The 26,923-nt window shown below is 42.6% G+C and overlaps 1 protein-coding gene across 25 annotated transcripts in view; it reads left to right on the top strand.

Moving 5' to 3' along the window:
- Positions 1-26,923, top strand: part of LOC140388349 (R3H domain-containing protein 1-like) — a 199,756-nt gene that overhangs the window by 84,331 nt on the left and 88,502 nt on the right. For 18 of the 25 annotated variants that reach the window (XR_011934167.1, XR_011934181.1, XR_011934179.1 and 15 more), the window contains 4 exons: positions 570-821; positions 6,742-6,893; positions 9,818-9,919; positions 19,413-19,655. Coding sequence is in view for 21 of the 25 variants with exons in the window: in XM_072472383.1 (XP_072328484.1) it covers positions 570-821; positions 6,742-6,893; positions 9,818-9,919; positions 19,413-19,655 (749 nt within the window). In the remaining 4 variants the exon portion in view is untranslated. The remainder of the gene's footprint in view (positions 1-569; positions 822-6,741; positions 6,894-9,817; positions 9,920-19,412; positions 19,656-26,923) is intronic. The other 7 variants (XM_072472447.1, XM_072472505.1, XM_072472471.1 and 4 more) reach the window with 4 other exon arrangements.

Here is a 26,923-nt window from a genome sequence, read left to right as displayed (position 1 = left end):
ATTTCATATTTTTAATTTTGTTCTAAGGATATATGCTGGCCTACATTAATTTGAGTTAACCCTATTATTTTTTGTATTCAAGCAAAAGTCTGCTGTTATAGCATTTTAGTCTGTGTTACGAGGTTGCTTTCTTTTTCTTGCATCCAAATTGCTAATTTCATTATAATGCTCTGAGCTTTTGCCTTGTTTTAGATTTTCTTAAAAACATTTTGTTCTGTGATGTTTGCAATCAGATACAGAAACATAAAATCACTAGAAAAAATGTTGCTGTTTAACATCTTGATCTTTAAATAGGGGCTGCTTGTATTATTATTTATGAAGCTTACGTTTTCTTCTGCTTAGTCTGCATGTTGTAGCTATACAGTTATACAAGATAAGAATTTGCTCAGTTAAATGGTTGTTAGTTTGTGCTTTAATACTTTAACATGTTACAGTCAATAGGGGATTTGCTGATTTTCCTAATATTGTGCATGTTTGAACTCTTAAAACAATTCATCTTAATGCATAGAAAGGAAAAAGGCATGATGTTTCTGTCTCTAGATAAAGATTTTTCATTACTCCTTTCCCAGGTTCAGAGTCTTCTAGTAGTGTAGGGTCATCCACGGGTTCCCTCTCTCGCACCCATCAACCTCTTCCAGTCACAGCTATGAGCCAGACTCATGGTGTGCCAGCCGTCTATTCAGCTGTCAACACTAGTAATTCTCTTTCCTTTGATGGTGGCATGAGTGGGCAAGTGATTCCTACTAGCACTAGCTTCTTTTTGCTTCCCTTGGAAGCTGCAGGCATACCACCTGGCAGTATTCTCGTGAACCCTCAAACAGGTTGGTATCTACTGCTGGGATTTATATGAAATATACTTGTAGTTTGGAATTAACTCTGCAAATCTGCACCGTTTTAATATAAATGTTGTTCAGGTCATTAAATGCTCCTGGGTGCTTGTGTATTAAATGTAGCTATTTTCCTCAAATATACTTTGTAACTTAACTTTCATTTATTAATTATACAATTGTCTGTCATGTATATTTTTAAAAACTGTACAATTTAAATCTTTCAGATACTTTTTTTTCCTCTTCAATGTTTTTCTTAAATAGAATTGTTTTTCGAATATTAAAAATAATTGTCATGGTTTTCATATTGATGCATATTCAATTCAAGGACAGATTTTCTGCTGATTGGTTGTAAATACCTCACCTTTGCCACTCTTCATCCCTCCACTGCGTCAAAACCGTCCAACTGCTTGTCCAACATCCAGTACTGCATGAAAAAATTCCCTCAAATCTATATATTGGGAAGACCCAAGTCATTATTTCAGTCCTAATCACAACTCTTCCCAAGCTACCAACTCCATCCCTCTCTCTGACAACTGTCTGAGGCTGAACCACAGTTCACAACCTTGGTTTCGAATTTGACCCCAAGATGATATTCCGACTGTATGTCGTGCCATCACAAACACAATCTATTTCTACCTCTAATGTAGCCTAAATCCACCCTTGCCTCAAGCTTATCTGCTGCTGAAACAATCATCTATGCCTTTGTTTTCATAAAGTTGACAACTGCAGTACACTCCTGGCCAGCCAGCCTCCCCTGTACTACCGTCTGTAAACTTGAGATCATCCAAAACTCTATTACCTGTGTCCTAACATGCTCCAAATCCTGAAAATCATAACGATTAATCCTGGGTAAGCAATGCTTTAATATTAAAATTCTCATCCTTTTTTAAAAATCCTTTCATGCTCTGACCCTCCTTTATTGCTGTCGTCTCCTCCAGCCCAATGACCCCCTTGGGCATCCCCAATTTTAATAACTACACCCATTGTTGGCTGTAACTTCAGCTGTCAAGGCCAAAAACTCTGTAATTGCCTCTCTTTCAATCTCTCAACCACTTTTTCTCTCCTTCCTCCTTGCCTTTTTGACCAAACTTTTGGTTACCTCCTTATGTGACTTGGTGACATTTTTGTTTGATAGCGTTTCTCTGAACTAACTGGAAGTGTAAAGGAACTATATAAATACAAGTTGTTGGTTTTATGCATAGATGAAATATTTAGTTATCAGAGCAATACCAAATTAAGTAACCATCAACTGTAATAATGAACTATAGTTTGAACTATGACTGGCGAGGGTCAGTTGGCAGGCTAAGACATATTGAAAAATTAGATACCAGCTTCATTTGACATGCCCCCCCCCCCCCCACGCAACCGCCATTTCCCATTACTGAAAGAATGAGCAGGTACAAATTTAATTACAAGCCATGTGTTACAAGATATTCCTGTTTAGAATCACCGAATGATCTCTCATTCAATATGAATTGGGAAAATACAGGAAGCACTGTTTAATTGAAAGGATAGTATGATGTGTGCAATGTAATACTGATTTATAAATATCCATCCCAATTTATTTTAACATTGTTAGAAGTCATAGCTGCATTGAATAATGTCTCGGGGGGAGTTGGTATTTGTAACGTGCCTTTTTACTTTTTGGATATTTTCAATTAGTTACTACAATTGGATATATTCTCCTTTTTATCCATTGATTTCCAATGCACTATTTTTATTGCCAAATTCATGATGATTCTAAAGCCCATTTACATCACATGGCAAAGTTTGCACCTCGAGGAGTATCGCTGACTAAAAGAGACACAAGTTTTTCATCTTGCACTTGTCAGGACATTCGCAAGATTACCAAATGGCAAAGGAACAGCAATTTATACTTGATGAGAAGGCAATGCTGACTGGTTAGCAAGTGTGCTTTACTACAGGTGTTGCAATTGACTGGTCTCTGCTCGTCAACTGCCAAGCTTTGTTTCAATTCAAACCAGGCAGGTTGATTCTGGTTAAGGCATTGTCATGAGGAATTACCATGCCTGGCACCTATTTTGTTCACTTGAAACAGGAGCATTGAGTGTGTGTATATCTGGGCGGCAAAGTTGTACAGTGGTTTGCACTGTTGCTTCACAGTGCCAGGGATCTTGGTTCGATTCCCAGCTTGGTGCACTGTCTGTGCGGAGTTTGCACGTTCTCCCCCTGTCTGCGTGGGTTTCCTCCCACAAGTCCTGAAAGATGTGCTTGTTTGATGAATTGGACATTCTGAATTCCCCCCCCCCCCCGGTCTAACCGAACAGGCGCCTGAGGGTGGCGACTAGGGGATTTTCACAGTACTTCATAATGTAAGCCTACTTGTGACGCTAATAAAGATTATTATAATATGTTCTTTCTGTAATGAACAGGGTTCTGTATATTAATAAATATTACATTTCTGCTTCCAGCATACGCATGTGCGCCAGACTGCCAGCCTGACAACCTTAAATTGATTGTCAGCGTAACTCTTGCAACGCTCAGGCATGTTGCCTAATCACAGAATCACATCTAATGTAGTACACTGTTTTGAGTTTGCAAGCACGGGCTGGTTGGAGACAGTCCGTACTTTGCCTGTTGCGAACAGCTGAAGGGACATGCTGTTTGATACAATCCGCCGGTCTTTGGTATATGTAGCCTACATACCTGGTCGGCATCACACTGGCAATGAAATTCATATATCACATTACTCATTTGTGTGATGGATAGAGCATCTTTTTGGCTTGATAGCAGCATCCTATTTGTGGTGAGCACCACTCGTACTGTTACTGCATAGTAGCAGCGTGAAATGGCTAGCTTCACCTGTTACTCAAATTTTTGAGATGCCCTATCCTTCCAGGGTAACCTGAGGAAGACAGGACACTTTTCAGGGTCGAAAGTGGCGATCTTAAGCCCATTCATGAGTTTGTGCGTATTAATTGTCGTTCCCCTTACATTTGGTAATCTTGTGAATGTCCCGAAAAAGCTTTGAAGTGCGTATTTTTTTCAACAATACTCAAATGTTTTTGTTTTAATGGAGGAAAGCAATTAATTACCTAAACTGGAAAGTTTCCTGATATCTTTCCATGATTAGTATTCTAATGATTCTAATATTAAAAGGTATCCATTAAAGAGACTAAGGTTTAGATTCCAGATTTCCTTTTGAGCTTCATTCTTATCAATCGGCAAATACTAATAGAACCATAGAATTACAACAGTGTAGAAGAAGGCCATTCAGCCCATCGAGTCTGGCCCGACCCTCTGAAAGGCACTACCTAGGCACACTCCCCCGCCCTAGCCCCAGAACCCCAACTAACCTGCACACCCATGAACACTAAGGGGCAATTTCGCATGGCCAATGCACCTAATCTGCACATCTTTGGCACTGTGGGAGGAAACTGGAGCACCCGGAGGAAACTAACCCAGACACCAGGAGAAAGTACAAACGCAGTAGTCACCTGAGGTCATAATTGAACCAGGGGCCCTGCCGCTGTGAGGCAGCCAAGGTAACCACTGTGCCACCCATTAATCTTCAACTTGAGTGTGCTGACATGAGTTCTTTGTGGTACCAAGTATGTCACCACAAGGAAGTAAAAACTAGCACGCAAGTCCCATCTTATTGGACATTGGCACTGATTGTGGAAGAACCCTTTCTTGCAGAAAGAGAAAGAATGGTTAAAAATCTACACTTGGAGAAAATAGTATTTCTGTGGATTAACTAAAATCTTGCTGAACTTTTTCAGAAAGTTTTACAGCTTAAGATGTTGTGTCTTATAACTGTGAGAATAGAGCAAGCATGTTGGTTTAGTGTCTTCAATTACATGTTAATCAGATGATCAGGATGCCCCGTTGAAATATAGTGCATTATCAAAATGAAAATTGGCTGACTGCCCTTCTTTCACTCGCCAACCAAGAACAGAGTTCCAAGTGTTTATTTTCCATCTACAGTCCATTATTTCCTCTAAAAATTATAGTCCACTATTTCCTCTAAATATTATCAATTTCTAACTGAAATGTGTGAACACTTTTCGGTAAATTTTGCAATAAATTGGAGGTCAACCAAGTGACCTACCATTTGCACTTATCAGTTATTTACTAAGTGAATGCTTCAATAAACAAATACTTTCAGATACATTCATGTACATTGAATGTATGTACGTATTATATATTCTGAGATTAAAGACAGTAGCTGATTTTGAATAGTCCAGACTGAAGTTTGTCGTATTCACTCCTATTCTGTCTCTCGCACAGACTCTGTTCTTATCACTTTGTCTCCATGTCTAGCTTTTTGCATAGAGATTAGAAATATTTCATAAATTCCCTGATATAACAAAGATCACTTAATGTTAACCATCCTAGAATAACTAACTGAAGTGTTGAAAATCAGTTGCTCCAAGGAATTACTGAATATGACAATTTTCAAATGATAGGGACTAAACAGGATTGAATTGACAACAACAACTTGCATTTATATAGAATCTTTATCATTGAAATTTGTACTGCAGCATTTTACAGAAGCCTAATCCAACAGAAGTACGTGCCATTACAATGGAGATATTCGGCAAGGCCAAAAGATTGGGCAAAGAGATGGGTATAAGGAGGAGAGACAGAGTACGGGGCAAGGCACAGCTGTCAAATGTTGGGGCTAAAGTACACAAAAGTCATGAACAGTTATTTGGTGGAAGAGTGGTTGTAGGGCTAGTGGAAGTTAGAGACTGGGAATTGCACAAGTTTGAACATGTAAAGTTTGAGGCATTGAAAGACTGGGAGCAGTTGAGGTTAGCAAGGACAGGGATGACAGAGGAGTGGGATTTGTTGTGGAATAGGATGGGCGCAGCAGTTTTAGATGAGCTGCAGTTTATGCAGGGTGTAGAGAATTGGACTTCGGCTGGGATCATGTAGGGATATTCAGAGCAGTACTTGACACTGCTGGGACTGAAACAGGCGGTCTTGATGGGAGAGTTTGTGGTGCCAGAAACTCAAATGTAGGTTTCAGTAGGATGGGAGAATGATATCACTCTGAGACAATGGCCGTGGAATTAATATAAAGAATACAGAGATTGTGACAGGGGTACTGATGATAGTTGACAGCAGAGAAAACTGGGGCTTGAAAGGATGTAGATGAGTGGAGGAGCTCAGTGCGTTGAGTGTACATGTGAAAGCTGACCCCATGTCTGTGGATTATACTACTACGGGACAGATGCAAATAAAGAGGAGGTGGGAACCAAGGACAAATCCTGAGGATCTCCAGTTATTTGTGCAAGGGTGGGAAATGAGGCCAGTGCTGGAGATGCTCTTACTATGATGGTAAACACAGAACCGATCAAAGGAAGTCCAAAGTCCCACTGAGCTGCATAAAAGAAATTGCATGCAAGTCGTTGGCTGTGTCAGATAGCTGGAAGATTGAACAGTTGAGTGGCGATAATGCACCATGGTCATACTAACAGAGGATAGGTTTGGCTTGGTAGGAAAGGGAACAAGGGGAAGGCAGTTGGAACAGATTATCTCCAAGTTGAAGAAGCCCATGAATTCCTTGCACTTCAAGGTGAGAGTTGAGGGCAGAGTAGAATAGTTTCAGGAGACAGTTGGTAATGGAGGAAGTTACTTGGGAGTTATCTCTTCTCTCCAGCATAATCCTGGGGTGTGCTTTTTTGGCAGACAATGTGTATAGCCCTTGTATTCCTTGTTCACACAGAACCAAGACCTGCTGTATGCTAAAAGGAATTTTCCTCAGTTTCTCTGATGCAAGCTGAAGTATTCAATTTTAGTTTCCTCCTTTGCTTTCCATTTTTCCTTTATTCTTCAACCTGATTCATTTGAATGTTCTTTAAAAATGTTTATTTTTTAAACTTTATTTTAGGAAACCTTTTGTTAATTGCCATTGACACACAAATCAATTTTTCCCATCCAGGACAGCCATTCATGAATCCAGATGGTACGGCAGTAGTGTATAATCCACCTCCAACCCAGCAGACTGTGAGGAACCCTTTGGCTGGCCCTGCCCAGCAACCACCACCAACTGTTCCACAACAGCAGCAAGTAGCGAATCACATACTTTCCCAGGTTGGCTGATCATGGTTTAAAAGCTGAATTGTACAATAGGAAATTAGATTCCAGTGATAATTAGTAATATTGAACTGAATTTAATCTAGTTCGTCTGTTGACTTTAGTTGGTTTAGTTGGTTATGTTCAAATTGAAGGTTGCAAATTAATGTTGAATATAACTTCTGGGGGGCAGCACGGTGGCGCAGTGAGTGGCATTGCTGCCTCACGCGCCGAGGTCCCAGGTTCGATCCTGGCTCTGGGTTACTGTCGGTGTGGAGTTTGCACATTCTCTCCGTGTTTGCGTGGGTTTCGCCCCCGCAACCCTAGATGCAGGCTAGGTGGATTGACCACATTAAATTGCCCCTTAATTGGAAAAAATGAATTGGGTACTCTAAATTTATATGAAAAAAAGAACATAACTTCTGGAAAAATAAAAGTATTGATTCATTCAGTCAGTAAAAACCAAGGAAGTAATTTGAAAGTGATAGATGAGAGTTACATGAGGAAGATATTGGACTCGGTGACATGGTGATGCAGTGGTTAGCACTGCTGCCTCACGACGCCGAGGACCTGGGTTTGATCCTGGTCACTGTCCTTGTGGAGTTTGCACATTCTCCCTGTGTCTGGGTGGGTCTCAGCCCCACAACCCAAAGATGTGCAGGATAGGTGGATTGACCACGCTAAATTGCCCCTTAACTGAATTTTATTTTAAAAAGCAAGATATTTGACAATAGTCAATAGATAATTAAGTTGAACCCACCGCCTCTGTATCGCACTAATCTAGTGCGATTATGAAAAGACTATTAGATACAGAAATTCAGCAACGCTTCCACGGCAGCTCAATTGGTTAAGGTTCTCAGCTGTGTTCTATTTCAAATAAACTTTTTCACTGGGATGATTTATCTTCAGGACAGTGACACTTGCGATACAAGCATAAATCAGATGAGTACGATTAAAGTGATTGGCATGTAGAAAGCAGGCTGGAATTGAGGATTGACAATAAAGCAAAAGATCTGGATTTACACGTCCTCCTATTGGAAACATAGACATGGGGTGGAACATTTCAGCCTACAACATTCGACTAAATCATCACTGATCTGCATCTTAGTTCCATGTTCTTTAATACCCTTGCCTCTCAAAAATCTAACAGTCTTAGTGTTGAAATTTTCCATTGAGTTAGCCTCGACACCTCTTTTTTTTTTTCTTTAAATATGTTTTATTGAAATTTTTTTTCCAAACAACAATTTTTCCCCTCTTACAAAGCAAACGCAACAATAACAATACAGAAATTTTTAACAATACACAAGTAACAAAACCCCTTTATCTTTGACCTAAACTAAACTAAACCTCCCCCCCCCCTTCCCTCTGGGTTGCTGCTGCTGGTCATCTGTCTTCCCTCTAACGTTCCCCTAGGTAGTCGAGAAATGGCTGCCACCGCCTGGTGAACCCTTGAGCCGATCCCCTCAGGGCAAACTTTATCTGCTCCAGTTTAATGAACCCCGCCATATCATTTACCCAGGCCTCCAGTCCGGGGGATTTCTCCTCCTTCCATATGAGTAGGATCCTGCGCCGGGCTACTAGGGACGCAAAGGCCACAACGTCGGCCTCTTTCGCCTCCTGCACTCCCGGCTCTTCCGCAACTCCAAATAGAGCTAACCCCCAGCCTGGTTTGACCCGGGCCATCACCACCCGCGAAATCACTCCCGTCACTCCCTTCCAATACCCTTCCAGTGCCGGTCACACCCAAAACATATGTGCGTGGTTTGCCGGGCTCCCGCCACACCTCCCACATTTGTCCTCCACTCCAAAGAACCTGCTCAATCTTGCTCCCGTTATGTATGCTCTATGTAGCACCTTAAATTGACCTCGACACCTCTTCAAGAGAGAGTGCCACGTTTCCACCACACTGTGTGTGAAAGACCTAGCTCTAAGATGTGCCCGCTTGTACTGGGCTCTCCAACCAGAGAAAATAATTCCTCTAACTATCCTTTCAATTCCTTTAATAATCTTAACACCTCAATTAGATCATCTCTTAATATTCTATACTCGAGGCAAGACAAATCTAGTCAATGCAAATTGTACTCTTAATGTAACTCTTTTTAAGCCTTTGCTCTGGTGAATCTGCACTGCACACCTTCCAAGGTCAATATATCCTCCCTGTGGTGTGCCTAGAACTGAATACCCAACTGCAAGTGCAGTTTAACCAGAGCTTTATATAACTGTAACATTAATTATAGTTTGTGCCTGTCCACTAGATTTTCATGATTACTATATTTGGACCCCTAAATCTCTTCACTTGTTCGCAGTTCCAAGTTTATCACCATCTGTCCACCTTGGGATCAAAATAAATGAATTCACACTTCCCCACATTGAGCTTTATCTGCTGCAGTTTTGCCTGCGCATTTAATTTGTCAGTGTTTGATTCTATCCACATTACTAATTTGATGTCAGCAGACTTGGGTATCTTGCTTTCTAACCCTTCATCTAAATCATTTATAAAAAAAAATGAAAAGCTGAAGTCTTACTACAGGTCCCTGTGGTGCACTACTAGTCATATCCTGCAAATTATAGTATGTACCAATATCATCTCCTAACCAGTTCTCTACCAGTTATTTGCCTAGCTTCAGTTACAACCTACTTTCTTATGCAATTAAGATGCTATTTTCAGTATATTGAAAGTTAATTACAGGAATGCATTTTGTAAACCAAATGAGTCGTATCAGACAGTATATTTTAAAGGAATTATTTGAAGTTCCCGTATTTGCTGATTTGTAGTCTAAAGATTCTTGCAATAAATGTGTAAGGATGTCAAATGATGTTTCTTGACAGTATTGTTTGTAAATTAAAGAAAATTGGAATGCTTTTTTTGTAATGCTGCAACCTTTTTGGGTTTTATGAGGCTAACATTGCTACATTAACGATGCAAACTATTGCTTCTTCAGCCAATTCGGGCTCTGCAGTCTTCTTCACAGCCTATCCAGTACTCTGCGGTCTCTTACCCACCTCAACTCCTGCCAGTCTCACCCACCCAGCAATACACTTTGGTATTGACACTCAATATTCTTTTCTCATCTGTCTGAAGATCTTTAGTTTGTAGACTTTTTAAGTCTTTCTTTTCACTGCTGCTTATTATTAATGTACTCTCTATATGTTGCTGTTGATAATTGGCTGAAGATCTTTCTTTATATAAACATTTGATTTTAAACCAGTATAATCGGTGCCCGTTACGGAAATATAGTTATGCCTCTTAAGTTTAGGACTTCCAGTACAAAAACAGCCTTTTCTGGTCATTTAAAAAGATCCGATTTTGATTGACAGATAAAACAGTAAGATCTGCATTTTAGTGGCAGGGTAGACATTTTTTATTCTTTCAATCACAATACAAAGAACAATACAACAGAGGAACAGGCCCTTCGGCCCACCAAGCCCGCACCGGCCATGATGCCAACCTTTGCCAACACCCTCAGCACTTTCTTGTGCCGTATCCCTCTATACCCATCCTGTCCATGTGTTTGTCAAGATGCCTTTTGAACGCCGTTAATGTATCTGCATCCACAATCTCCCCTGGCAACGCATTCCATACACTCACCACCCTCTGCGTAAAAGACCTGCCTCACACATCACCTCTAAACTTTGTCCCACGGACCTTAAACCTATGCGCCCTGGTGACTGACCCCTCCACCCTGGGAAAGAGTATCCCTGCCCCTCAATCTTGTAGATCTCCCAACAGGTCACCCCTCAACCTCCTAATGAAAACAGTCCGAGTCTATTCAACCTTTCCACATAGCTAACATCCTCCAGACAAGGCAACATCCTGGTAAACCTCCTCTACATCCTCTCCAAAGCCTCCACATTCTTCTGGTAGTGTGGCGTCCAGAATTGTGCGCAATATTCCAAGTGCGGCCTTACCAACGTTTTATACAATTGTAGCATGACTTGGCAGTTTTTTAAAAACTCTATGCCCTGTCCAATGAAGGCAAGCATTTGTATGCTTTCTTGATTACCTTGTCTGCTTGTGTTGCCACCTTCAAAGATCTGGACATGCACGCCCAGATCTCTTTGATTTCTATATTGCCATTAACGGTATATTTCCCCTCTGTTAGACCTACCAAAAAGCATTACCACACATTTGTCCGGATTAAACTCCATTTGCCATTTCTCTGCCCAAGTCTCTAATCTATCTATGTCCTGCTGTATCTTCTGACAATCCTCAACATTATCTGCCACTCCATCAACCTTGGTGTCAACCGCAAACTTACTAATCAGACCGGCTAGATTTTCCTCCAAATCGTTTATGTATACTACAAACAACAGAGGCCCCAGCACAGATTCCACTAGTCACAACCTTCCATGCAGAAAAACACCCTTCCACTGCTACCTTTTGCCTTCTGTGACTAAATGTTATGTACCCATCTTACCACCTCACCTCTGATCCCGTGTGACTTCACCTTTTGTACCAGTCTGCCATGAGGCACGTTGTCAAAGGCTTTACTGAAGTCCATGTAAACAACATCCAGCGCCCTCCCCTCATCAATCATCTTTGTCACCTCTTCAAGAAACTCGATCAAGTTAGTGAGGCACAACTTCTCCTTCACAAAACCATGCTGTCTATCGCTAATGAGGCAATTTGTTTCCAAATGGGTATAAATCCTGTACCTGTGAATTCTCTCCGATAATTTACCTGTTACCGACGTGAGGCTCAGCGGCCTATAGTTTCCTGGATTATCTCTGCTCCCTTTCTTACACAGCGGTACCACATTAGCTATTCTCCAGTCCTCTGGGATATCACCTGTAGCCAATGAGGATACAAAGATGTTAGTCAAGACCCCAGCAATTTCCTCCCTTCCTTCCCTCTGTATTGGGTCAGTCTTCACAGTGGAGGACACAAATAACATGCCAGTGACTGATGGAAATAAGGATATGATAGGTGAGGACCTTGAGATGATTGTAATCACTAAGGAGGCAGTATTGGGCAAGCTAATGGGGCTAAAGGTAGACACGTCTCCTGGCCCTGATGGGATGCATCCCAGAGTGTTAAAAGAGATGGCTAGGGAAATTGTAAACGCACTAGTGATAATTTATCAAAATTCACTAGACTATGGGGTGGTCCCAGAGGATTGGAAAGTAGCAAACGTGACACCACTGTTTAAAAAAAGGTTGGCAGAAAGCGGGTAATTATAGGCCGGTAAGCTTAACTTCGGTTGTAGGGAAAATGCTGGAATCTATCATTAAGGAGGAAATAGCGGGGCACCTGGAGGGAAATTGTCCCATTGGGCTGACGCAGTATGGGTTCACAAAGGGTAGGTCGTGTCTGACTAATTTGGTAGAATTTTTTGAGGACGTTACCAGTGCAGTAGATAACGGGGAGCCAATGGATGTGATACATCTGGATTTCCAGAAAGCTTTTGACAAGGTGCCACACAAAAGGTTGCTGCATAAACTAAAGATGCATGGCATTGAGGGTAAAGTGGTAGCATGGGTAGAGGATTGGTTAACTAACAGAAAGCAGAGAGTGGGGATAAATGGGTGTTTCTCTGGTTGGCAACCTGTAACTAGTGGGGTCCCTCAAGGATCCGTGTTGGGCCCGCAGTTGTTCACAATTTACATAGACGATTTGGAATGTGTCAAAGTTTGCAGACGACACTAAGATGAGTGGTAAAGCAAAAAGGGCAGAGGATACCGGAAGTCTGCAGAAGGATTTGGATAGGTTAGGTGAATGGGCTAGGGTCTGGCAGATGGAATTCAATGTTGCCAAGTGTGAGGCTATCCATTTTGGGAGGAATAACAGCAGAATGGATTATTATTTAAACGGTAAGATGTTAAAACATGTTGCTGTGCAGAGGGACCTGGGTGTGCTGGTGCACGAGTCGCAAAAAGTTGGTGTGCAGGTGCAACAGGTGATTAAGAAGGCTAATCGAGTTTTGTCTTTCATTGCTAGAGGGATGGAGTTCAAGACTAGTGAGGTTATGCTGCAATTGTATAGGGTGTTGGTGAGGCCGCATCTGGAGTATTGTGTTCAGTTTTCGTCTCCTTACCTGAGAAAGGACACATTGGCACTGGAGGGAGTGCAGAGGGGATTCACTAGGTTGATCCCAGAGTTGAGGGGATTAGATTATGACGAGAGGTTGAGTAGACTGGGACTGTACTCATTGGAGTTTAGAAGGATGCGGGGGGATCTTATTGAGGCATATAAAATTATGAAGGGAATAGATAGGATAGATGCGGGCAGGTTGTTTCCACTGGTCGGGGAAAGCAAAACTAGGGGGCATAGCCTCAAAATAAGGGGAGGTAGATTTAGGACGGAGTGTAGGAGGAACTTCTTCACCCAAAGGGTTGTGACTCTCTGGAATTCCTTGCCCAGTGAAGCAGTTGAGGCTCCTTCTTTAAACGTTTTTAAGAAAAAGATAGATGCCATTCTAAAGAATAAAGGGATTCGGGGATATGGTGTACGGGCCGGAGAGTGGAGCTGAGCCCACAAAGATCAGCCATGATCTCATTAAATGGCGGAGCAGGCTCGAGGGGCCAGATGGCCTACTCCTGTTCCTAGTTCTTATGTTCTGATGTACAAACGGGACGTTCTACACCTGGACCAGAGGGGTACCAATATCCTGGGGGGGAATTTGCTAATGCTCTTCGGGAGGGTTTAAACTAGTTCAGCAGGGGCTTGGGAACCTGAATTGTAGCTCCAGTATACAGGAGGTTGAGAGTAGTGAGGTCATGAGTATGGTTTCAAAGTTGCAGGAGTGTACCGGCAGGCTGGAAGGTGGTCTAAAGTGTGTCTTCTTCAATGCCAGGAGCATCCGGAATAAGGTGGGTGAACTTGCGGCATGGGTTGATACCTGGGACTTCGATGTTGTGGCCATTTCGGAGACATGGATAGAGCAGGGATAGGAATGGTTGTTGCAGGTGCCGGGGTTGAGATACTTCAGTAAGCGCAGGGAAGGTGGTAAAAGAGGGGAAGGGGTGGCATTGTTAGTCAAGAACAGTATTACGGTGGCAGAAAGGACGTTTGATGAGGACTCGTCTACTGAGGTAGTATGGGCTGAGGTTAGAAACAGGAAAGGAGAGGTCACCCAGTTAGGGGTTTTCTACAGGCCTCCGAAAAGTTCCAGAGATGTAGAGGAAAGGATTGCAAAGATGATTCTGGATAGGAGCGAAAGCACCAGGGTAGTTGTTATGGGGGACTTTAACTTTCCAAATATTGACTGGAAACGCTATAGTTTGAGTACTTTAGATGGGTCCGTTTTTGTCAAATGTGTGCAGGAGGGTTTCCTGACACAGTTTGTAGATGGGCCAACGAGAGGCAAGGCCATATTGGAGTTGGTACTGGGTAATGAACCAGGACAGGTGTTAGATTTAGAGGTCGGTGAGCACTTTGGTGATAATGACCACAATTCGATTAAGTTTACTTTAGTGATGGAAAGGGATAGGTATATACCGCAGGGCAAGAGTTATATCTGGGAGAATGGCAATTATGATGCGATGAGGCAAGACTTAGGATGCATCGGATGGAGAGGAAAGCTGCAGGGGATGGGCACAATGGAAATGTGGAGCTTGTTCAAGGAACAGCTACTGCGTGTCAACAAAGAACAAAGAACAAAGAAATGTACAGCACAGGAACAGGCCCTTCGGCCCTCCAAGCCCGTGCCGACCATACTGCCCGACTAAACTTGTCCTTGATAAGTATGTGTCCTTGATAAGTATGTACCTGTCAGGCAGGGAGGAAGTGGTCGAGCAAGGGGACCGTGGTTTACTAAAGCAGTCAAGACACTTGTTAAGAGGAAGAAGGAGGCTTATGTAAAGATGAGACATGAAGGTTCAGTTAGGGCGCTCGAGAGTTGCAAGTTAGCTAGGAAGGACCTCAAGAGAGAGCTAAGAAGAGCCAGGAGGGGACATGAGAAGTCTTTGGCAGGTAGGATCAAGGATAACCCTAATGCTTTCGATAGATATGTGAGGAATAAATGAATGACTAGGGTAAGAGTAGGGCCAGTCAAGGACTGTAGTGGGAAGTTGTGCTTGGAGTCCGAGGAGATAGGAGAGGTGCTAAATGAATATTTTTCGTCAGTATTCACACAGGAAAAAGACAATGTTGTCAAGGAGAATACTGAGATTCAGGCTACTAGACTAGAAGGGCTTGAGGTTCATAAGGAGGAGGTGTTAGCAATTCTGGAAAGTGTGTAAATAGATAAGTCCCCTGGGCCGGATGGGATTTATCCTAGGATTCTCTGGGAAGCTAGGGAGGAGATTGCTGAGCCTTTGGCTTTGATCTTTAAGTCATCTTTGTCTACAGGAATAGTGCTAGAAGACTGGAGGATAGCAAATGTTGTCCCCTTGTTCAAGAAGGGGAGTAGAGCCAACCCCGGTAATTATAGACCAGTAAGCCTTCTGTTGTGGGCAAAGTCTTGGAAAAGTTTATAAGAGATGGGATGTATAATCATCTGGAAAGGAATAATTTGATTAGAGATAGTCAACACGGTTTTGTGAAGGGTACGTCGTGCCTCACAAACCTTATTGAGTTCTTTGAGAAGGTGACCAAACAGGTGGATGAGGGTAAAGCAGTTGATGTGGTGTATATGGATTTCAGTAAAGCGTTTGATAAGGTTCCCCACGGTAGGCGACTGCAGAAAATAGAGGCATGGGATTCAGGGTGATTTAGCAGTTTGGATCAGAAATTGGCTAGCTGGAAGAAGACAAAGGGTGGTGATTGATGGGAAATGTTCAGACTGGAGTCCAGTTACTAGTGGTGTAGCACAAGGATCTGTTTTGGGGCCACTGCTGTTTGTCATTTTTATAAATGACCTGGAGGAGGGCGTAGAAGGATAGGTGAGTAAATTTGCAGATGACACTGAAGCCGGTGGAGTGGTGGACAGTGCAGACGAATGTTACAAGTTGCAGAGGGACATAGATAAGCTGCAGCGCTGGGCTGAGAGGTGGCAAATGGAGTTTAATGCAGAAAAGTGTGAGGTGATTCATTTTGGAAGGAATAACAGGAAGACAGAGTACTGGGCTAATGGTAAGATTCTTGGCTGTGTGGATGAGCAGAGAGATATCGGTGTCCATGTACATAGACCCCTGAAAGTTGCCACCCAGGTTGAGAGGGTTGTTAAGAAGGCGTACGGTGTGTTAGCTTTTATTCGTAGAGGGATTGAGTTTCGGAGCCATGCAGTCATGTTGCAGCTGTACAAAACTCTGGTGCAGCCGCATTTGGAGTATTGTGTGCAATTCTGGTCGCCGCATTATAGGAAGGATGTGGAAGCATTGGAAAGGATGCAGAGGAGATTTGCCAGAATGTTGCCTGGTATGGAGGGATAATCTTATGAAGCAAGGCTGAGGGACTTGAGGCTGTTTTCGTGAGAGAGAAGGAGGTTGAGAGGTGACTTAATTGAGGCATACAAGATGATCAGAGGATTGGATAGGGTGGACAGTGAGAGCCTTCTTCCTCGGATGGTGATTTCTAGCACGAGGGGACATAGCTTTAATTTGAGGGGAGATCGCTATAAGACAGATGTCAGAGGTAGGTTCTTTACTCAGAGAGTAGTAAGGGCGTGGAATGCCGTGCCTGCAACAGTAGTGGACTCACCAAAACTAAGGGCATTCAAATGGTCATTGGATAGACATATGGACGATAAGGGAACAGTGTAGATGGGCTTTAGAGTGGTTTCACAGGTCGGCGCAACATCGAGGGCCGAAGGGCCTGTACTGCGCTGTTATGTTCTATTATACTCCTCCAGGGTTTCGACTGTCCCCACCCTTCTGGACCATACAAATGTCTCCTCCTTCTTTTTGGCGAGGTTCACAATATTCCTTGTTATCCAAGGCTCCCTAAACTTCCCATACTTATCCTTCGTTCTCACAGGAACATGACTTTCCTGAATCCTAATTAACTGTCGCTTTAAACACACCCACATGTCCGCTGTTTATTTACGTCCCAACAGCTGCACCCAATCGATATTCTTCAATTCCTGTCCAAGGATATCGGAACTTGCCTTTCCCTAGTTTAGCACCTTTAACGCGAGGGTTACCCTAATTCCTGTCCGAAAGTACCCTAAAATTTAAGGAATTGTGGTCACTACTGCTAAAATTTTCCCCTACTGAAATCTCAACCACCTGTCCAGTCTCATTCCCCAATACCAGTTCTAGTATTGCCCTTCCCTAGTTGGACTATCTACTATTGCATCAAGAAGGATTCCTGGATACACTCTGCCCCATCCAAACCCCTACTACTAAGTCATTTGAAGACGAGTCTAATTGCTGGATTCCTTTGACATTGAGAATCTCTAATAGTTTTGTCGTAATATTGCATTAAACTGATAAGGAGGAACACCTATTTTCAAGAGCAAACCTTTTTTTTTCCAAATGTACTGGGCATCGAGGGAAGTGATGTTAAAGGAATAATACATGCGAAAGAAGTTCAATAATGGCTTTTCGAGCTATGATGATATTTCTATCTTGGTTATTGATTTTCATTCTTTTCTGAATTTTCTTGTGGAAACCTATAACTGTATAGGCCCTTGACTCTGCAACATTGGAAGATGGGCATTTTAATCAAATGTAAAGAATATAAATGAAACCTTACAGCTTGTAAATTAGGTTAAACAGGAAGGACAGTATTGGTGAGTTGCATTTGTTTGTTTAAAGTTTTCCTTTGAGCTAGGCCCTTAAATTAGAATAGTTGAATGGAAGACGACTCCAGGGCCTATACGCTAAAACTGATTATTTTTAAGAAGTGAAAATTCTAACTGTGCCGGTGAGAAGGGAGAATATTTTATTCGTATGCTTTTTTTTAAATTACTTTTGAAATGTACCCATAACTAGATGATGGTAGAAGTTGACATTTAATCTAAATGTCATTTTAACATTCTCACTTATCGTGAGATGTTAAGCAAAGTAATTTATTAAAAATACTCCTGTTTGGATTTAAGCTAAAACCAACTTAGATTTTAAGTTAAACAAGCACACACATCATACATGTGAAAAATTACACCTCATGTATGTGAAAAATTAATTGATTTCATAGTTTTGTTTTTTGTCTGTCTTCGATATATTCAATATGACACAACTGTATTAAAGGCATATAATATTTATTTCATACACCAATTACTAGTTCCTTGTGTATCATCTCAACAAAAATGAAGTCACGTATTCAAATTTGTAGAAACGGTACAGTCTTTTAGGAATCAATCTCCATTGGAGCATTGTTCTCTTGATATAAATTACAGATGTGTCCAAGAATGTCTCCACAGACTAAGCGAGAAAACAGTACTTTATAACCGCCTCAAGTGCAGGTCCTTGACCCCTCATTCTTTTTAACTTCAAACATGGGAGTCAAGGTGGCACAGTGGTTGGCACTGTCGCTTCACAACTCCAGGGACCCGGGTTCAATTCCCGGCTTGGGTCACTGTTTGTGTGGAGTCTGCACGGTCTCCCCGTGTCTGCATCTCTTCCGGGTCCTCCGGTTTCCTCCTACAAGTTCCGAAAGATGTGCAGGTTAGGTGAATTGGACATTATGAATTCTCCCTCCGTGTACCCGAACCGGCGCCGTAATGTGGCGACTAGGGGATTTTCATAGTAACTTCATTGCAGTGTTAATGTAAGGCTACTTGTGACACTAATAAAGATTATTATTATTATTACATCGTGCGGGTACTCTGAACATACACTGTACCCATTCCTTTCCACTTCGTTTAGTTTTTTAAATGTGAATATTAATGGGAAAACATCAAAAATGAAGTTCTAAGTATGACAAAATTTACTGACTTAATTGTTTCAGTGGTGACCAGTGGGTTGAAATGTAAAGATGCCATGTTTGCACTATTGACATGGTGTTCGTTTGAAAAAACACAGTCATTGTGTTTGTGAGAAGGCAGGCTGTGTAAATATCTATGTTATGGGACATGATACCAAAAATCTATCCACTCAGTCAATACTGTAAAACGCTAATATTCCTTCCTAATATGTTCCTCGCCCATCAGTCCTCATCCAGAGGTCGAGGCTAATGATCTGGAGACATTAATTCAAATCCTAGCACGGCAACTTGGGAATATAAATTTTGTTAATTAAACAGTTGGATAACATCAATAATGGTGACCATGTTGCCAATAGATTGTCATTAAAAAACATCGGGTTCTTTAAGGTTTTTTAGGGAAAGAAAATCTGCCATCTTTTTTCAGTCTTGCCCCCATGCAACTCAGACCCACAACGATGTGGTTGACTCTTACAACCCTTTGTAATGGTTTAGCAGGCTGCTCAGTTATCAAGAACGTGATTCACCACCACCACCAGTAGTTCAAGAGCAATTGGTGGGGACAGTTTTGCTGGCCTTGCCAGTGACACCAATGTCCTATGAATGATTTTTTTTAAATGATCAGTATTAATTGCTTTAAATGGAAAGAGTAGGTGCTTGACCTCCATTAAATTGGACATTTCCCCAAAAGGCTTGATAAACATGTGCATGGCTTTTGTTACATAGAATGAGGGAATGCCCCAATTATACATACAGTTCTATTTTAATCACAATCTTTTTTTTTTTCCATGCAGCAAGAAAGCCTTGGGGCCCAGTTTAGCCAGATGAGCCTTGGCCGTCAGCCATCTGCTGAAGCTGCCGATACCCACACTGCCATATTCCCATCATCTGTGGTGCTTCAGCCACAACAGCAGCCTGGATTTATCATGGCATCTCCAGGACAGCCACTTCCTACTTCTAGCTATTCTGCTCCTGGTCCATCGGTTAATCAACAGGTGCTTCAACAACAGGGATACGTGCAGCAGCCTATTCAGCAGGTAAAAATAATGAAAGGCAGCATACCAGTTTCTTACTATTAAAATGAGAAAGAAGGGTAATTTCTCAACTATGTTAAAAGAATTTCATACAAATCTCAAAATTCATTATTGACTTCTTAAGCATCTTTCCAAATTACCACTCCACACCACCAACACCACCACATTTCCTTAATTGACGTTTGAGAAGTAGCTCCCAACTCTTTCCTTGTTCATTGCCTCATCTCTTGCTTCAGCTCTGTTCCCATTATACATCTACTGTTAATTACCTTATGGATCTAGCTTGAGGATTAGCAAAAGCACTTTTGAAAGCGTAAAGAATATTTTTCAGGGGAAAGATCTCATTGTTTTTAATTTCCTCGAATAACTCAACTAAGATACAGAGCTGAGTACGATGGAAACCTTGCATGCAGCTAGTTTCTATGATTCGAAGTCAAATAATTTTCTTGCTGTGGAAGACAAAGTTTATGTTCAAGTTAAGGGGTATTACTGTTAGAGCATAGACCTTAATATTAACATTAAGCAATTGTAGGTAAATTAAAACATGTAATACACGCAGGATAAAGTTTTTATATCACCACTGTAATATGGCACTTGACACAACAATGAACACTTCAATACAATATATATTCAAGTTTGTCAATAATAGTTATTATTTTGAGTGCGCTGTTTGGTTGGCATGTGTGGAAACCTGTGACCATGCTTCAGAGTCTCAATTATTGAGAAATCCATATTAAGTAGCACTTTTGCCTTATGCATGTGTGGGAATGCATGCCACCTCACTTAAACTCAGCAACTTGGGTAACAGGCAGGCCACAACTTAGGTGCTCTTAATGATCATCTATTGGATGCCAATGTTGTTTAGCTGGCTGAAACCCGAGTTTAGCAGCACATCAACCTGGTAAGCTGCTTGACTATATTGACGCAGATGGAATTCTCCAGTCGTTCCCACTGACTGGATCTTCTGGCCCTGCCAAAGTCAACCCCTGTTGTGTTTTGGAGGTGTGATACTAGGGAGCACACAAGTTTAAAACACTTATGGGTGGCACAGTAGCACAGTGGTTAGCACTATTGCTTCACAGCGCCAGGGTCCCAGGTTCGATTCCCAGCTTGGGTTACTGTCTGTGCGGAGTCTGCACGTTCTCCCCAGTGTCTGCGTGGGTTTCCTCCGAGTGCTCCAGTTTCCTCCTAGAAGTCCCAAAAGACGTGCTGTTAGGTAATTTGGACATTCTGAATTCTCCCTCCGTGTACCTGAACAGGCGCTGGAGTGTGGTGACTGGGGGCCTTTCACAGTAACTTCATTGCAGTGTTAATGTAAGCCTACTTGTGACGATAAAGAGTATTATTATTATTTACAGTATGTTATCACTTATATGGCTGTTCTTCTCTCTGTTTCTCACGTGACTTATGACATCATTTCCAGTGAATACATTAATGCAACAGCGCTTCACTAGAGATAATGAGGTTTAATGCAAATATATAACATTTCCTCTCCCCTTAAATTGAACACCCCAACAAGTTCAGCATGACATTAGTCAAGAAGTTAGATGATCTGGAGGTCGCCACTCTGAACGGCTGACATACAACCTCTGGCGTCGTCGACTTCACAGTGGTGGTAACCTCTGGCATTTCCGTCTTTGCACTGATGCCATCGGTGCTTGTTTTAACTGGTGTTGACCAAGGAACTAGAGGTTGGCCCTGTGTCTGATCAGATGGTGAGGTGTTGCTTTCTCCAATGTCTGTTCAGGTCAGGATTGTAGGAAAGGTCAAGTCATGACTTTTGTAGCGCTGGACCTGATTTTCTGAAGACCTTATTCCATTCTTCCAGCCAAAAACTGGTCTGCATGTCTCTGACAGATAACAGTCTCTCTGGTCTGGACAGTATAAGAGACAGGTCCAGCCTGTGCAACGATTGTGGAGGAACCCATTTCTCACGTGGAGTAATTCCTAGCCAAAACTCCTTTTCATTGGTGGAAAACGTTATGCTTTATCTTCTATTACTGCTGCTTATTTGTAGTTGCTGTTACTGTTGTACGACCTCTATAGTTTTCAGAGGATTCAACAGATAGAATGTGGAACATAGTTGTCTTTTTATCATTTGCAATGCAGGAGCAATCTTGGTTGTGGTATTCCTACACAGCAGTAGGAACTTATTCAGACATTTGATCAATGAAACTTGTTCCCTGGTTGCTCTCAAGGTATGTTTCATAGTTCAGGCAAAATGTTCTGCCAGTCCATTAGAAGCAGGTTGTTATGGTGCAGATTCAGTATGCTGAATACCATTCTCTTGTACGAAACTTTCAAATTCGTGAAACAAATTGAGCTCTGTTGTCACTTAGCAGTTTTCATGGAATCCAAAACCACTAACGCTTTCTCTGATGAGGTAGATTTCATCACAGCAACCCTGGCTGCTTGGTGTGAGTATCGACTGTTAACCACAAGATATGTCCTTCAAAAGGTCTGGCAAAATCCACGTGCATGTGTTGCCAAATCTCTTCAGGCCGTTCTCGTGGATGCAGCAATGCTAAGAGTGGCAGGTTTCTTGCCTTCACACAGGAAGAACATAACATTATTTTCTCAATATTTCCGACGTGGATGACTCTGCAATGGCGTCATGGGTGGCACGATAGCACAGTGGTTGGCACTGTTGCTTCACATCGCCAGGGACCCAGGTTTGATTCCTGGCTTGGGTCACTATCTGTGCGGAGTCTTCACGTTCTCCCCATGTCTGCGTGGGTTTCCTCCCGGTGCCCCAATTTCCTCCCACAAGTCCTGAACAACGTACTGTTAGGTGAATTGGACATTCTGAATTCTTCCTCCGTGTACCCGAACACAGGCCGCAGTGTGGCGACTCGGGGATTTTCACAGTAACTTCATTGCAGTGTTAATGTAAGCCTACTTGTGACACTAATAAAGATTATTATTATGTAGCTCTTCTAACACCCACTTGTTTACAAATGACTGGTGTGTTGTCTACTTGTTTAAAGTAGAAGATATTCCCATTTCAGCAGTCTTGAAGAACTATCTGGCAGTGGTAATCATGAAGGTCCATCAGCATTACCATATAGACTCGGTTGATATTTACCGTTAACATTTGTGCAGACAGAAGCAATGCCTATCTTTGCAAATGATGGAATTCCTATGTCTGGTCCAAACATGGTAGTCACTGGACAATGGTCCGTCAGCAATGTGAACTTTCTCCCATGCAAGAATTGATGGAACCTCTTTCCTCCAAAAATTATCCCTAATGCTTCCCTTTCAATATGGGTATAATTACTTACAACTTTGTTCGCGGTTCGCAAAGCAAAAAAATGGGTATTTCTTCACCAGTTGTCATGATGTGAGAGACCACCGCTCCTACACCATAAGGCGATGCATCACAAACTAACTGTAAAGATATCGTAGGACCAAAGTGCGTGCAAACTTCAGATTGAAGTAACAGTTCTTTGGTTTGCACGAAAGCATTATTGCATTGATCCGACCACTTCCATTTCTTGTTCGGGCACAAGAATGAAATGGTTTCGGAAGTTTCTAAGTTTGAGACAAATGTTCCCCGGAAGGAATGTACCTGGTTAATATTGTGAGATGCAGGCTCCTCGGCCATGACCTTAACATTTGAAAGAGAGTTGTGAAGGTTGGTGGCGTCAATCACATGTCCCAAATATTCAGCTGAGGATTGAAAGAACTCAGTTTTGCTTACGGACTCTCAGACCATAGTCTTCCAATATTTGGAGAGTGGCATCCAGATTTTGATGTCTTCCAGATAGCACTGGACTCTGCTCAGTCCACTCAGGATCTATTCCATTACTCTTTGAAACGATGCAGGAGCTCATGTGATACGAAACGGCAATCTTCGGTACTTGAACAAACCTTGATGCCACAATTGTCAGAAGTTCCTGTGATTTCTTGTTCACATTCATCTGGAAGTAAGCTTGGCTCAGATCAATTTTGCTGAAATGTTAGCCTTCTACCCCTCCTGCAAACAAATCATCAATGTGAGGTAATGGGCACTTAACACTGGACGTGTGATGACCTTGAAGCCTCCATAAAGGATCCCGCTTTCTTCATGACTGGAGCTATTGACGTGGCCCACTCGTTGATGCTGAAATGTTCCAAGACTCCAGACTTCACAAGCTTCTCTAAGTCAGCCTCCACTTTTGGCATAATAGCATATGGTACAGACCTTGCCTAAAAGCATTTTGCATTGCCTCCTTTCATTTTCAGTTTACCTGTGATGTCTTTTCATGCTCCCTAATGCACCATTGAACACAACAGGGTGCATCTTTGAAATTTTTGCAAGGCCTGATTCTGCATTGGTGGTCATGTTAACTTCAGCCCAGTTCAGTTGCATCTTCTCTAGCCGTCAGCGCTGAATAGTTTCCCTTTACGACATGTAGAGACAAATCTGCTGTTTTCCCATCAAGTTGCACAGTTACTTCAATGCATCCCTTCAGTGGAGCCACTCCCCTCCTGTGTATATCTTCAGCACAAGCCTTGATGGTCATGAGGGAAGATAGATAGTCTCTGGCACCAACGAAACTGCTGCCCCAATGTCTATTGTAATCCTTACTGGCTGTCCATCCAGCAGTGGAGTGGCCCAGTATCAGTGTGTAGTACCAATAATTCAGTGCCATGGTTCCTCTGGCAGTAAGTGACTTTGTTTTCATCGATTCTTTTGTACATGATGGACATTCCTCCTTTTATTTTGTTTAAATGCTGTCTTAGTTTGTTCTTGCTTCTTTGTACTTGGAGCTTACTTTTTCTTCCTGTATCCTTTTTTCCACAGATTTGGTATACCAGGTCTTTACAACAATAATCAGCAGCGGAATATCCTTGCTTTGCACATAAGGCAGGAGCAGAATTAGGCTTCGGTTCACCTAATCTGCCCCGCCGTTCAATCATGGCTGATAGTTTTCTCAGCCCCATTCTCCTGCCTTTTCCCCATAACCACTAATCCCCTTATTAATCAAGGACCTATATATCTCTGTCTTAAAGACACTAATTGATTTGGTCTCCACAGCCTTCTGCGGCAAAGTGCTCAACAGATTCACCACCCTCTGGCTGAAGAAATTCCGCCTCATCTCTGTTTTAAAGGGTCGTCCTCTGTGCCTCTGGTTCTAGCTTTTCCTATTAATGGAAACATCCTCCATATCCACTGTATCCAGGCCTCACCGTGTCCTGTAAGTTTCAATAAGATCCCCCCTCATCCTTCTAAACTCTCAACGAGTACAGACCCAAGAGTCCTCAACCTTTCCTCATACGACAAGCTCTTCATTCCAGGGATCATTCTTCTGAACCTCCTCTGGACCCTTTCCTAGTCCAGCACATACTTCCTTCGATATGGTGCCCACAACTGCTCATAATATTCCAAATGAGGTCTGACCAGAGCCTTAAACAGCCTCAGAAGTATATCCCTGCTCTTGTATTCTCGCCCTCTCGACATGCACGAATCTCGAAATTTTTAGGTGCCAACTCTGCAACTGTTTTGTGCTTTCAAGGACACAAACTCGTTGCTGAGCTTACTTTGCAGCCAGCTCCATAGAAATAGTGACTTCCATAGCCTTCTGCAGAATAAGATTACTCTTAATTAGCAAATGTTTCCGTATCACTTCGCTGCATCGACCAGAAAGCAGTCTGTCCCGACAGGTGACAGTGTTAGCATTGCTGCCTCACAACTCTAGAAACCTGGGTTCACTTACGGCCTTGGGTGACTGACTGTGTGTAGTTTGCACATTCTCCCGGTGTCTGTGTGGGTTTTCTTTGGATGTTCCGGTTTCTTCCCACAGTCCAAAGATGTGCAGGTTAGGTGGATTGGCCATGCTAAATTGCTCCTTCGTGTCCAAAGATGTGCAGGTTAGGTGGGGTTACGGGGATAGGGTGGGGGAGTGGCCCTATGTAGGGTGCTCTTTCAGAGGGTTGGTGCAGACCCGATGCGCAGAATGGCTGCCTCCTGCATTGTAGGTATTCTATGAATAGTGTCATTCAGCACGTCTCCAAAATCTCAATATTCTGCAAGATTTGGCCTTTCCCTACCACAGGAACAATGCCGGCGGTGACTGGATGAGGCCTCTGAATTGGCCACTTCAGGGCCTCAGTAGACTTAAAGACGTGTGGGCTACCTGACACCTTTCTTGTCTGCACACCCCCCCCCCCCCGCCCCCCCATCTGATCTTGAAGGTACAAATTCAATTTCATGCACCAACTCCGAGTATAAAGTGACCATCAGACCATAACCATAAGATGTAGGAGCAAAAGTAAGCCACTAGGCCCGTTGAGTCTGCTCTGCCATTCAATGAAATCATAGAATCCTGTCACCTGAGATCTGAATCAAACCCAGGTCCCTGGCGCTGTGAGGCTGATGTGATGTCATCCTCAACTCCGCTTTCCTGTTTTATCCCCAGTAAGATCATAAAATGTAGGAGCAGAAGCCGGCCTCCGTATAATGAAAATTGGATAAAACAAGTAATCTAGTTCAAAACATTGAAGAGCAAGTGATAGTACTTTGTAATATCATCTTTGGATAATAGTTGCTATTTTGATTCTATCAAGCAGTTCAAAATGGAGAGCTAACAATGTCAGCATAAATATCAGCTTCTGTTCAGGGGTCTTGTTGCCATGAGACATGATCCTTGAAGGAGTTGAAGAGGTTAGCTTCCTTTCTATCTGTAAATCTTCCGTTCACTGACTGATGTTGCCAGTAGTAAATTGCTAAAAACACAGGATGATATGAGAAAAGAAGAAAGGAATATATTGGGAATAATTGAAAATACGGATCAAATAATTTCCTCGGGAACAGGAGTGGCTCAGTGGGTAGCTATTCTGCCTCTGAGGTAGAAAGCCCAGGCAAGTCCCACTCCAGGACTTGTTGACCAAGAGAGAACCCAGCCCCTGATGCAGGCAAACCAGTGTGTATTGCTGCCGGTCCCCAGCCGGGATAAATCGGAGAGCAAGTGCAGGAACGGCAACTGGCTGTAAAATTAGTCATAAAATGTTTGATGGGAAGGAGTGATGAACCATTGTTGTGGTGACCCCACCACCCCTACAGATACATAGAACATACAGTGCAGAAGGAGGCTATTCGGCCCGTCGGGTCTGCACCGGCCCACTTAAGCCCACACTTCCACCCTATCCCAATAACCCCTCCTAACCTTTTTTGGACACCAAGGGCAGTTTAGCATGGCCAATCCACCTGACCTGCACGTCTTTGGACTGTGGGAGGAAACCGAAGCACCCGGAGGAAACCCATGCAGACACTGGGAGAACGTGCAGAC

Source organism: Scyliorhinus torazame, chromosome 2 (genome assembly GCF_047496885.1).
Source record: "Scyliorhinus torazame isolate Kashiwa2021f chromosome 2, sScyTor2.1, whole genome shotgun sequence".
NCBI lineage: Eukaryota > Metazoa > Chordata > Chondrichthyes > Carcharhiniformes > Scyliorhinidae > Scyliorhinus > Scyliorhinus torazame.
This window is presented reverse-complemented; position numbering and strand designations above follow the sequence as displayed.